General features: G+C 34.0%; 1 protein-coding gene across 4 annotated transcripts; it reads left to right on the forward strand.

The window, feature by feature from the left end:
* Positions 1–2,463: 2,463 nt before the first annotated feature.
* On the forward strand, positions 2,464–9,359 carry LOC108342948 (uncharacterized). Of its 4 annotated transcripts, none has more exons than XM_052879342.1 (10): positions 2,603–2,631; positions 3,339–3,444; positions 3,677–3,872; positions 3,974–4,062; positions 4,145–4,283; positions 7,822–7,896; positions 8,054–8,175; positions 8,253–8,328; positions 8,489–8,548; positions 9,068–9,359. In XM_052879342.1, the coding sequence occupies exons 3-10, from the start codon at positions 3,729–3,731 to the stop codon at positions 9,194–9,196; spliced, it is 834 nt and encodes a 277-aa protein (XP_052735302.1). In that variant the 5' UTR covers positions 2,603–2,631; positions 3,339–3,444; positions 3,677–3,728; the 3' UTR covers positions 9,197–9,359. The 4 variants fall into 4 exon arrangements, with proteins under 4 accessions (XP_052735304.1, XP_052735301.1, XP_052735302.1 ...); XM_017580892.2 differs by having other exon boundaries at positions 3,677–3,860; XM_052879341.1 differs by lacking the exon at positions 3,677–3,872 and having other exon boundaries at positions 2,465–2,631.
* The last annotated feature ends 4,316 nt before the right edge of the window (positions 9,360–13,675 follow it).

Genomic DNA, 13,675 nt, shown 5'->3' on the forward strand with positions numbered 1-13,675 from the left:
TATAAGCGAGGGAAGGGGTTGAATAATGTTTTCTAAATCTTTTTGCTAATAATGTTTGATGGGTTTTCAAAGGATTACTAAATAAAAGTATTCTTCAGAGGATGTCATAGAAAAGTCAATAAACGGTTTTAAGGAAGGAAAACAATACAGTACAATTTTTATACTAGTTCACCCAAACTTGAGCTACGTTTAGTTCTCCCTTAAAATTCTTAAGGGGTTCCATTATTTTCTCAAATTACAACGAGTTTTTCCTTTCCAAGATGTCACAGAGTATTTTCACCACTCTTGGTTACAAGTATTATCCACTAGTCCTAGCATCCGAGTATAACCCACTCTTGGTTACAAGTATTATCTGTCACTCTTGGCATCCCTAGACAATTGTCTAGTTGAGTATTCTATGCCACTCCTAACATTTGAGCATAACCCACTCTTGGTTACAAGTATTATGACCACTCCTCGTTCCCAAGTATTGTCAACCACTCCTGGTTCCCTAGTTTATTTTGGCTAGTATAAAGGAGTATTTTAATACAAACATGTTTGGTGTTTGTCTACAAATACAAATTGAATAAACTCTCATACAGAGGATTACAAAGATACAAATTAATCTGTGAACCCATAAAGTTTTTTCTATTGGGTTGAAGAGCTTTAAATGATATGAGCGCATAGAGTTCTTTCTCTCTTTTCTTCTTTTCTTTTTTCTCTTCTTCTTTTACTATTCCTTTAATTTTGAAAGCTTCAGATGTTGTAATCTTGGTGTGGTGTAGCAGAAAGCGAGATATGATGACAATTTTTTCTTCATATTTTCTTTTGCTCGGGCTTGCTTTCATCATCTTCCTTTGGGTTGAAGATCATCAGACGATATAAGAGTTGGGATAGCGTATATCTTATATTTTATGACCTTTCTTAAGCATACTATTTTTCTTTCTTTATCATCTCTTACTTCTTTTCATTTCTTCTTCAACAAGCTCTCTTAGATTGAGGAGCATTTAGACAATGAGTATTGGGATAGAGATGGTCTTGGATATTCCCTCTCTTCATTTTCTACTCCAACAACTTCTTTCACTTTGGTTGATCTTCTTTATATATGCAACTTCATGGGATGAGCGTTAGTTACTGAGTTGAAATCCTGATAGGCTTTATAGACCTTTCCAATAGCTTGGTCATATTCAGGTCTACGTGGTAGAGTTCAGAGCTTTTTATTATAGCCTTAAGTGATACTTGAGATTGTACGATGTGACTAAGTAAAGAGTTTCAAGGGAAACATTCCCAAAATTTTCTTCTCTCACAATGTATTTTTCTTGGGTACCATAATTTTGATCATATCTTTTTGCTTTATTGATCTGCATGAATACCAAGAACAAAGTATAAAAGCATCAAAGTACTTTTTTTTTCGTACATGCACTAAATGTTTTGAACGTTGATAAACATTAGATAGATTAGCATATTCAAGACATTTTATCATTTGTCATTTCATTCGTAAATACATCGTTTGGTTAGACATACAACATGTATAATCATAAAACGGTATCAACATATGATGCTTTTTTAAAGGCTATAGCGTTTATGGTCATTTATAAGACGATGTTTTTTTAGAAAGCTTTACTCGATATAACACTTGTATTAAATAAAGATTTATTAACTTTAGTGTTATATAAAAGATAGACTTTTGTCTAAGACGCTTGCTGCTCATATAATCTATTATATGAATTCATTGAGATGCTTTCATTAATTTATAATTTTTTATTCATTTAAACAATTTTGTCTAAAATGTTTTTTATAATCTTGAGTTCAAAAGTTATAAAATATTTCTTCAGTAGGCTTTATTATTTTTAACAACTTTTCACTTTTGACCATATATAGATTTTAGGATATTCTTGAAAGACGTTTCCTAACGTTTGGTGCTATCATGAGTAATATTTTAGACATTCTTCTTAGCCCTTCTATTACATATGTGAAAAATATTTTCTTTCTTTAAATGCTTTTTCTATGAATAATATTTTGTGAATAATATTTTATTGATTGTTATTTGATAAACTTCAAAAAGCTTAAGTTGTCAAACATTCTGATTTTGTCTTAATAAATAAGAGGATCAGAGAAATTGTGAAAAAAAAAAATCTTTGTATAATACCTTCGGTTCTGTATATTGGGTCATGTAAGATCAATGAGTGTGTTCCATGTTCATTTCTATGTTAACTATTTGTGAGATAATAACTATTTGTGAGATAGGTAGAGAATATGTATTAGTTGGAAAATGATTAAACCTTATATGATTTTCCAATTCTGCATCACATAACCTATCATTAAGAACGAGGTTATTTTTCTTTAAAATACTAAAATAGTAAAAATCAATAATGAGGGATTAACACAAATAAAAAAAAATTACTTTAGTAACTTGTATCATATTATTCTCGAAAATAATAATAAATTAAAACATAAAAGTAACGGTTGGCGGTTATGTAACGATTCCATTGGGTATCTCAATCTAATAACTTGATCATGTTCATCCTTCTAGGGTTTCCATAATTCCCCAAATTAATTTACGCGTTTATGAATGAATCTCAAAACACGCAGTCTAAGATCTCGACTCTTCCATAGCTTGGATTCCCCGACTGCACATCATCGTTCCACAGGGTACGATGTTTTGATCCTTATTCCAAATACAGGAATTTCACATGTCATGTTCTGTTGATTGGGACATTTAGATGGTGCATGCTAGTGTTTCATTCAGAATATTTTGTAATCTTGAAAGGTTTTATAGGAGTGTAATGCTGTAGTTTAAAAGGTCGATTTTGTTCGTGATTTATTTCTTTATAATTTTATTAATCGCAATATGTCAATTAAAAATTTCGAAGTTTTATTACTAAATAATTCTTTTAGCCTTTAGATTCATTAAATTCCACATGTATTTATCTTTTTTTCCATGGCTCGGTAATTTTGAGTGGCCGATTTTTGTTATTTATACATTTTTTAATTGTCTGCTTTGCATACTTCAATGTTAACTGATGTTCAGATTACTAGCTTGATTCAGTTATTGGAGTGGTAACTAATCAAGCTTATTTGAGTTATTTAGTGTTATTATCATTAATAGTTCCATTGTTTTCATGAACTAATTTCATGATTGAAGCATATTGTAGTCTCCTTTTCCTTCTAGCTTTTCAAAATGAATAATGCATCTCTTGCAGTGAGATTTTAATGGTTATCCTTTGCTTTTGTTGGTTGGAGAATTATTGATGTTGTTGCTGTTAGTTTTTGTTATTTATTTTCACAATGTTGAGAAGCTGTATTTGGAAAATGGAATATAGATTTTTGATCTTTTGGTGAAAATTTGTTATGTACAGACACGGTCAGGATCAAGGAGAAGATATTTTTCATGGCTTATTTTCTTTGATGTGCTTGGATGGTTTCGTCCTGGGAATCACCTTGATAAGCAGGCTGAGAGATATGGTATTCTGTATTGTTTTCTATAGTTAGGATACCTTGTCCTGTTTTTCTTTGCTTGCCTTATTTCATCTGGAAAAAACTTTAGCTGTTCTTAAGAAAAAGTAATCACTTGGTGTCTTTAAGCTCCATGGACACTGATAACTTTTCTGAAGCCGGTTGTAATCCTTAACCTCCATGTTTTGATGTATCCTATGTTGTTTATTTTTTCAATATCTTGTATTTGTTCATGTAATAGGTAACTGGAAGTGGAAAGTTGAAGAGCGTATAAGCTTTTTAAGAGTGTTGCAATGACTTCCGATGAAAATATGACATTCAAATCATACCAGGACAGGGCTAATTTGTTTGTGAAGGAATATTTACTGGCAGACTCTCTGATTCCATATACTTCTGTTATCAGTGGCATGTTAGCTTGCAAGATGGTATTTACATTTGTAAAATGTTGTCGTTCTAATTTCCTCCAGATTGTCTTATAAGACACATTAAATTTTTCATGGTTTCACAATCTTTAACTATTTCCTTTCCTGTTTTCCAGGTCTTCGATCTTACTCAGTTTCTTGGTTCTAATTACTTTAAGATTCATTCCAACTTCTCCAAAGTCCAACGTATTGAGTGGAATAACCGGTGACTGGATACTATGAGTAGAAAAGTTCTTCTGCTTTGCTCAGTGTAACAAGATCTTAATAGAATTTTGTTCTTTGTGCAGTGCTGTATCAACTACACATGCTATTTTCATAACAACTATATCATTGTACTTGGTGTTTTGCTCAAGTCTATTTCGGGACAACCCTTCTTCTGAACTTATTACTGTTCGAAGGTCTACACTATCAACTTTTGCACTGGGGGTAAGAGCAATCTGAATTGGTATCAGAGTTAAACTATGGAACTATATTCTTATTCCTTCATATGTTTACATGGCGCTGAGTAGTTTCCTGTTCAAATGGAGTTCCACTGCATGTGATAGTAAAGAATTTCAAATATTGTAAATTTGCATGTTGGAAAAAACCCAAAAGAATCTCATCCTAAGATGATAAAGAAGATGCATTCTAGAGCTGAGAAAATTATGCAGTTGCAACAGTGAAGCAACGTTCAACAACTGTTGATAGGAACCCAGAATTGAGAACAGACAAAAGAGCAATATTCTTTATTCTATAGACTGTATAGGACACAAAGAATAGGAGAGAGTTCTCTCCTCCAAGGGTTTCCCCTTCACAACGAGCCAAAACTCAATCTACAAGATTATCCAAAAGTGTCCTGACACAAGAGCTCCAGCCTTCTTATAAAGGCCTCCCAACCAATTAACCAAACTAACAACTAATTCCTAAATTGTTTCCTCTGTCCTGCATCTATTATCCATTATAACCTATCACATGATATTCTATCATTACACCCTGCTGCAAAACAACCTTGTCTTCAAGGTTGGAACCATGAAACTTGATCTCATGGGTCATCTTCCTCAACGTGTTATCATATGAAGGGAACCCACTGCTACTGTTTGCAATTTTAAATCTGGAAGCTTGGGTGGTGGTTGATATGAGATATCCTCCTCCAATGACTTCCATTCTTCCTGGATTCTTTTGGTCCAATTTTGTGAAATACTCAAAATCACATCTCTGACTCCATCGGTTCTTGTAGCAACAACACTTTCAGCAGTTGCTCCATCTACTTTCAAACTCTCACGTAAAATTGTCACACTCCCAATTTGTGTTACTATTGCCCAACTCTCACATAGCATGCTTTTCCTGTTCCCTTCAACTATCCTTAGTAGAGTTGTTGCTAGATTTTTCCAAGAAAGGTTCTTGGATTTTTGGGCCAGGTCTTGAACCCTTGGATTGCATTTTCTTCCATGTTATTGACTGTTGGGTGAACCTTTGTTGATCCTTTAATGTTTTGAACTTCAAAAACATTTGCTTCCCTTGTTGTTTGACAGTGGGTGCTATTCCCTTCAATTGTGGACAACTCCACTCCTTCAACCCACAAGAAAAGTGGTTCTTCATCTGGTTTACTGTCCTGTGGACATCTTTCCTCCTTCTTCTCTTCATTAGCCAAGTACTCTCCTTCTCCAGAGAATTTCTAGCCTTTCTTGATGTCTTGCAAAAGTTCCTCTCTTGCTCTGTAAACAACCTCAACTGGGTTGCTCCCTGACATCACTATTTTAACCCCAGGTCTCGACAATTCTTCCCTCTTCTTCACTGTTTTGACATACACACCACAACCTACCACACTATCTCCACTAAAAACAGCAGCTTTTGCAACATATATTGTGTTCTCTCCTATCCTTCCCTCTATTTCTTGCCAAACCATCAACATTCAAAACAACAACTTTCATTTCTCTTTTGTTCTCCCTATTGGTTGAATTTTCTCCTCCATATGAGGGTTTCTTGGTTTTCTTGATGTCTAGTAGACTATCTTTCACAACATACCTATCCATTTTTCCCTCTTTCTTTCATTTCATGACAGATTTCACACTTCTTTATAAGCCCTTTATGAGAATCCTCATTTCCTGCCGCATTTCTTGCATATTTCTTCTCCATTCTGCCATGCTCATTTTCGGTTATGCCATGCTCATTTTCTGTTCGTTGGTCCTCCTCTCCAAGGTACTATCTCTTCCTTCTATGCTTCTGCCCTTTCTTGATCACTTCTTGATCTGCAACCTTTGATCTGGCAGGTCGGACCAATTGATTGGAACCCAAAATTGAAAAGAGACGAAAGAGTAATATTCTTTATTTTATAGACTGTATAGGACACAGAATAGGAGAGCACTCTCTCCTCCCAGGGTTTCCCTTTCCCAAATAGCCAAACCTCAATCTATAAGATTATCCAAAAGTGTCCTAACACAAGAGCTCCCTACCTTCTTATAAAGACCCCCCCAACCAACTAACCAAACTAACAACTAATTCCTAAATTGTTTCCTCTGTCCTGCACTTATTACCCATTATAACCTATCACATTATATCCTATCAATAGTTTTTTTAGCAGCTTCTCCAATGACGGACCTTGGTTTGATTACTATACAAGAACAAGCTCAATGAATTCTTAAGCTTCTATAGATCACAAAACATCTAAAGGCACAAAAGAAAACATAACATATAAAGACCAAAGAATTAACAATCAATATAAATGGTTTCTAATCGATGGCATAGTTAGAATATTCATGAGTAAGTTATTTGAGGTGTTAGTTAGATATAAATGGGAAAGAAGGAGAGAAGAGGGGAAAGGAGGTGAATTTTGTAGATTGAGTTTTAGCTCTTTGTGAAGGGGAAACCCTTGAAGGAGAGAGTGCTCTCCTATTTCTTATTCTTTTCATTATATTCAATAAAAACCTTTCCCCTCTACTTCTTTTCTATTTATTTCTAGCTATCTACTCAAGTAACTGACTCATGAATATTCTAACTGTCTTAACTAATTTCTCTTCTCCGTATATTCTAAAGAGATGCTTTAAGTTTGTTATGCTTAGAAAACATTCTTGATCATATTCATTGAATATCAAATAAAAAATGTAACAAGAAGAACTCCAAATTCATTCTGTTTATCCAGATTAACAAGATTTTTGCATGATTTTGATAAGACCTTTAAGGTGTATGTTAGGAAGAAGGTTCAAAATCAGAGTTTTCTTGACAGTTAAGGGTGGTTGAGCAGTTTAGGGGTGATTAGAGGTAGTTATTAAGTTTAGGAAGGGGTATCATTTAAGGAGGAAATGGTTCCTCCTGATGGGTGGGCTGTATTTTCGTTTTTGGAACAGGGCTTGTCCTGTGTAGAAGGGATTTATTTCCCTTGGAAGCTGTTGAATATTTTCTTTAATTAAAGTATTATCTTACGTTGTGCAGTAAGATTTGAGTGCTTATTTCTTTACTGAATCTGAAAATCTGGTTTCTTGTTCCCAAGAAACCTAACAGATTTCACATACGTGCAAGTTCCAAATCCGCACAGGACGTGTTGGAGAAGGCTTATTTATAACTGCAAGTCCAAATCCAGAAATAAATAAACTTTGGCAATCAAACACAGCATTCCTGCGATGGTTCTATACATTTCTTACATAGCTAGTCATCCAATAAAACGCCTGTGAGCTGTTGTTTTAATTGTTATGCAGACTAGATTTGAGAGTTTTGTCAGATCCTCAATCACCTCCCTCCATTACCATACTATTCTGTCTGTTCCATAATCTCTTTTTGCGTCTTCTCATTTTCTTGGTGTATGTATGCTTCTAATATTTCCTTTTCAAGATATTCATTATATTTTTTACTTGTAACGATTGAGATTGACTTGCTTGAACTGTTATCTTCTTGGTTCTCCTGATTCATTCAATAACCATTTTGTGATCTGCATGACTTTGTTTTATGCAGTGAAGTCTTTGTTTACTATGTTTAATATTTATTGTAACAGGTTTCTGTTGGGTACTTCATTTCTGATCTAGGGTCGATATTATGGTTTTTTCCTTCTCTTGGTGGATATGAGTATGTAAGGATAATATCTTTTTGACGTGCAAAGTTTCATCCAACCTGTCTCATAAAGTTGAACTATCTTATTCAATTTTAAGATATTTCACTTGATAGGAGCCCTGCTGGAGATGATTATGGTCAGGGTTTAACCTGACTTCATATTAACATTGGTTCAGGTGATTCATCATCTGTTGTCTTTAGTAGCAGTAGCATACTCAATGTTGAGTGGGGAAGGACAGCTTTACACGTTCATGGTCCTCATCTCTGAGACAACTACTCCAGGGATCAATTTAAGATGGTAAATTTTTCTTTTAGTTGAATTCTAGTAACTCAGTATTTTTATTTCTCATTGTTAATGTTGTGGTGTCTGTGAAGGTATCTTGATGTGGCTGGAATGAAAAAGTCCAAAGCTTATCTCATCAATGGGGTTGTAATATTCATTTCTTGGCTGGTGAGTGTAGTTTGTTTGAAATACATACAAGTACGTATGCTCACACACATACACAGTAAAAGTTTTCATATTGTCATCCAATCAAGCATTATCATATTAAGGTTGAAAGAATTCGTGTTCTTATCTTATGGGGTTGCTTACCAAAATGGTCCATCTGCAGGTTGCTAGAATACTTCTGTTCATATACATGTTTTACCACGTCTACTTGCACTTTGATCAGGTAAGAATTGTTCCTCCCCTGAATTTAAAAATTGTCTGCTGTGCAGTGTGCTTTATTGGAAAAAGCACAAAAATGGTGCAATTTTATCTTCAAGTTGGTAATTTGATGTCTCGTAAACTTGGTATGACTTGATTATATTGTATTAAACTGATATGAATTCAGTTTAAATCACAATACAGTAAAGTTGGCACAACTACGATTAAAATTAAACAAAATTTACAATAAACTGAATTCATACCAAACAGGCAAGACTCTTTAAAATGAAATCGTAAGAAGCTGACACGACTTCAAAATTTTACCACTTTGATAATTTTGAAATTAAAATTGCACTATTTTGGTGCTTTTGCCATTGGTAGCAGATTTTTCCATTCAATTCTTGCCTCTTAAAAATCAAAATATGTCTGCACATTATTGTCTTGGATGATAACTGGCCTTCAGAATGTTTCTTGTGCAAATATCAGGAAAACAGTGTGGTTTGTAATGGTATAAGAATCACAGGTTTGTGAAATTATTCAACAGGTTGAGCAGATGCACCCCTTTGGGCAGATACTAGTTGTTGCTGTGCCAGTGGTGCTATCTGTTATGAACTTGGTTTGGTTTGCAAAGATTATCAAAGGTTTGAGGAAGACATTGGCAAAGAGACAGTGAAATAATCTTGTTAGAGAAACTTTCTGAAGAAAATGTATAGGCTAACACTACCCATGTTGATATCAACCTCACATTGCTTCCCATGTGGATCTTAACTTATTGTATAAACATTTCTGCTTTTTAATATTTATAAATATATAGACCAGAGGTGATTTACGTGCAACATAGTTAAGTTTTATATTTTCAATTAATCTCTTATTCTTATTCGTTTTATTTTTATTCAATGGTTCTAGATCATTTTAATAATATTATTTGTAGTTTGACAAATAATTAATTAATATTACTTATGTCATTAATAGTCTAGACTACACAAAATAATATAAATTATAAAGTAACAGTTACACATAATCAATTAAATAATTAAGAAAACATAATATAAACTGCTAAATCATAAAATAACCATTACATGTATCAACAATGTTAGAAAAGCAAATTTTTTAATATATATAATTGTGTGACTCTAATATCCGTTTTTCTATCTAATATATTAGTTAACTAGTCTTTAACTAAAATACTAGTAATATAACTTAGTGTTGCAACTAAAATACCTAAACAAAAAGGAAAAAAAATACTAAAGTATTAGTCTTTTAACCTAAACTAAAATACTTCATTAACACTTTATAATAAAATACTTTTTCAAAATAATAAAATTAACTTGTATAGGTCATATATACGAAAGAGAGAAGGTTCCAGAATCTGTTAAAGTAAGAAAGCAGGTTAACAGAACACATATAATAGGATCGCGATATTCCAACAACGCCAATTTGACAAAAATTTGACAACGCCACGTATCAAGTTTTAATTGGTCGAATTTGAATGCTTTTTTTTAATTTAAAATCTGATTTGAAATGGGTTGAAGTTTGGATTCCGAAACTGCCCTCTTCGTTTTCGAACTCTATCTTCTCTCCTTATCACTGTCTTCTCTCTCCATTTTGGGGATTTTAATTTCATTTCAACTTCTCTCTTCATAGCAGTGTTCTCCTTCCTCCATTTTTAGGGTTTCATTTTGTTTTGAACATCTCTCTCCTGCTTCCCTGTCACCATTGTTTTCCTTTGAATCTTTGTGGACATTGGGTTTGTTTATTTGAGTTGTAGATTATGCTTGTCTCGTTCGGTGTGAATTTGTCTCGTTCGGTGTCTCTGTGGACATTGAGTTTCTTTCTTTGAGTTAGAGATTACCCTTGTCTCGTTCAGTGTCGATTTGGTGGAAGTTGTTACCTTTTTTGTGCAATGGGTTCGTCCGGTGACAATGGTTCTTCGAACAAGGTATGAATTTTTTCGTGTCTCGGTATTCGTATTTTGGGGAGTGGATTTTGGTCTTGCATCTGTTCGTCATTTTTTTGGTGTGTCTTGCTTTTGGGTTGTCACTTAAGTTGCTTTTGGGTTATCACAGGATTGATGTTGCTGTAATCGATTATAGGGAGCTGGTAATCGTTTACCAGTAGAAAAATCTCCTTTTGTACCGAAAGTTGAAGAGTGCTACCCAGACGTGGCTTAACCACTCCCCAAGAATATTTTGGATTCGTTATGACTGTCTTTTGAAAGTTTTATGGATGGATCATTAATGAAACACTTCAACTTGGAATACTTCAATATTAAACAAATATAAACGAAATAATGAAGGGTATTGAGTAATGAAAAATTATACCAATACTAAAAAGCAGATACATTAATAAAAAAATGTAATGACATTTCATGAAACAACAAGTTTTGAAATGAAAAGATACATAACAATATACAATGAAATGTAATCTAAGAAGATGGTTGTCGATCAAATTGATTGCGGAAGTTAATAACTTCTTCCTCTACGAGTTGTGCAAAAATTGTCATGAACTTGAACTACCTTGGTTCAAACACCTATAGGTGGTTTTCTCCAATTGAGGTGAGGTGCATAACCCATGCTGTCAACTTTGTCTTTGCTGACTATTTTAATCATAACTTTTTCCACAGACCTCCAAATGATGTGATTCTTTTTTTATTAGAAAGTAGACTCAAACATCTTTCCAATGACTACTAATTTATAATTTTTGGACACCTGAGTAGGTGCAGTTAATTCCTTAAAGTTAACGTTTTATATATTTCTACCACCTCTGACCTTTGCTGGTTGTTTTGCTCATAACTTTCTCCATCGAACTCCAAATGAGTTGATTCTTCTTTTGTTGGAAAGCTCTTTGAGTCTAGATTCCAACAAAGCAAGAATCAAGTCATTTAGAGTTCGGTGGAGAACGTTAAGAACAAAACAAGTAGTCAAGTTCAGAAAAACAGAGTTGGGGAGCAGTGTTCATCTAGTTGGGGAGTACAGTTGAAGTTTTTGTACAAATTACCCATTTTTTTCGGGTAATCGATTACAAGACCCTTGTAATCGATTACCAGAGCAAAAGGGTAATTGGTACAGAAACTTCAACTGTACTCCCCAGCTAGATGAATACTGCTCCCCATTCTCTATTTTTGTTGAATTTTTCCTTTTTTGAGATGGGTGAGTGACTTCAATGTTATTCGGTGAGCTCTCTGCACCAATAATGAGGTTAGGTAATTGATTTCTTCAAAATAAAAATGTTCATTTAGGTGGTTTTCTCCAATTGAGGTGAGGTGCATAATACATGCTGTCAACTTTGACCTTTGCTGACTATTTTAATCATAACTTTTTCCACACACCTCCAAATGATGTGATTCCTTTTTTATTAGAAAGTAGACTCAAATATGTTTCCAATGACTACTAATTTATAATTTTTGGACACCTGAGTAGGTGCAGTTAATTCCTTAAAGTTAACGTTTTATATATTTCTACCACCTCTGACCTTTGCTGGTTGTTTTGCTCATAACTTTCTCCACCAAACTCCAAATGAGTTGATTCTTGTTTTGTTGGAAAGCTCTTTGAGTCTAGATTCCAACAAAACAAGTATCAAGTCGTTTGGAGTTTGGTGGAGAAAGTTAAGAACAAAACAAGTAGCAAAGGTCAGAAAAACAGAGTTGGGGAGGAGTGTTCATCTAGATGGGGAGTACAGTTGAAGTTTTTGTACAAATTACCCATTTTCCTCGGGTAATCGATTACAAGACCCTTGTAATCGATTACCAGAGGAAAAAGGGTAATTGGTACAGAAACTTCAACTGTACTCCCCAACTAGATGAACACTGCTCCCCATTCTCTATTTTTGTTGAATTTTTCCTTTTTTGAGATGGGTGAGTGAATTCAATGTTATTCGGTGAGCTCTCTGCACCAATAATGAGGTTAGGTAATTGATTTCTTCAAAATAAAAATGTTCATTTAGGTGGTTTTCTCCAATTGAGGTGAGGTGCATAACACATGCTGTCAACTTTGACCTTTGCTGGCTATTTTAATCATAACTTTTTCCACACACCTCTAAATGATGTGATTCCTTTTTTATTAGAAAGTAGACTCAAATATCTTTCCAATGACTACTAATTTATAATTTTAGGACACCTGAGTAGGTGCAGTTAATTCCTTAAAGTTAACGTTTTATATATTTCTACCACCTCTGACCTTTGCTGGTTGTTTTGCTCATAACTTTCTCCACCAAACTCCAAATGAGTTGATTCTTGTTTTGTTGGAAAGCTCTTTGAGTCTAGATTCCAAAAAAACAAGTATCAAGTCGTTTGGAATTTGGTGGAGAAAGTTAAGAACAAAACAAGTAGCAAAGGTCAGAAAAACAGAGTTAGGGAGCAGTGTTCATCTAGATGGGGAGTACAGTTGACGTTTTTGTACAAATTACCCTTTTTCCTCTGGTAATCGATTACAAGACCCCTGTAATCGATTACCAGAGGAAAAAGGGTAATTTGTACAGAAACTTCAACTGTACTCCCCAGCTAGATGAACACTGCTCCCCATTCTCTATTTTTGTTGAATTTTTCCTTTTTTGAGATGGGTGCGTGAGTTCAATGTTATTCGGTGAGCTCTCTGCACCAATAATGAGGTTAAGTCATTGATTTCTTCAAAATAAAAATGTCCATTTAGGTGGTTTTCTCCAATTGAGGTGAGGTGCATAACACATGCTGTCAACTTTGACCTTTGCTGACTATTTTAATCATAACTTTTTCCACAGACCTCCAAATGATGTGATTCTTTTTTTATTAGAAATTAGACTCAAATATCTTTCCAATGACTACTAATTTATAATTTTGGACACCTGAGTAGGTGCAGTTAATTCCTTAAAGTTAACGTTTTATATATTTCTACCACCTCTGACTTTTGCTGGTTGTTTTCCTCAAAACTTTCTCCACCGAACTCCAAATGAGTTGATTCTTGTTTTGTTGGAAAGATCTTTGAGTCTAGATTCCAACAAAACAAGAATCAAGTCATTTGGAGTTCGGTGGAGAAATTTAAGAACAAAACAAGTAGCAAAGGTTAGAAAAGTAGAGTTGGGGAGCAATGTTCATCTAGCTCGGGAGTACAGTTGAAGTTTCTGTACAAATTACCCTTTTTCCTCTGCTAATCGATTACAAGACCCCTGTAATCGATTA

The sequence above is a fragment of the Vigna angularis genome, chromosome 6, assembly GCF_016808095.1.
Source record: "Vigna angularis cultivar LongXiaoDou No.4 chromosome 6, ASM1680809v1, whole genome shotgun sequence".
Taxonomy (NCBI): domain Eukaryota; kingdom Viridiplantae; phylum Streptophyta; class Magnoliopsida; order Fabales; family Fabaceae; genus Vigna; species Vigna angularis.

What these genes read in the sequence shown, in the direction of transcription:
- LOC108342948 (XM_052879341.1), top strand. Translation starts at nt 2,552, where the DNA reads ATGAATCTCAAAACACGCAGTCTAAGATCTCGACTCTTCCATAGCTTG. An exon ending in TAAGCAGGCTGAGAGATATG is followed by an intron (nt 3,445 to 3,973) that starts GTATTCTGTATT and finishes CCTGTTTTCCAG; the next exon opens with GTCTTCGATCTTACTCAGTT. An exon ending in CGTATTGAGTGGAATAACCG is followed by an intron (nt 4,063 to 4,144) that starts GTGACTGGATAC and finishes TTCTTTGTGCAG; the next exon opens with TGCTGTATCAACTACACATG.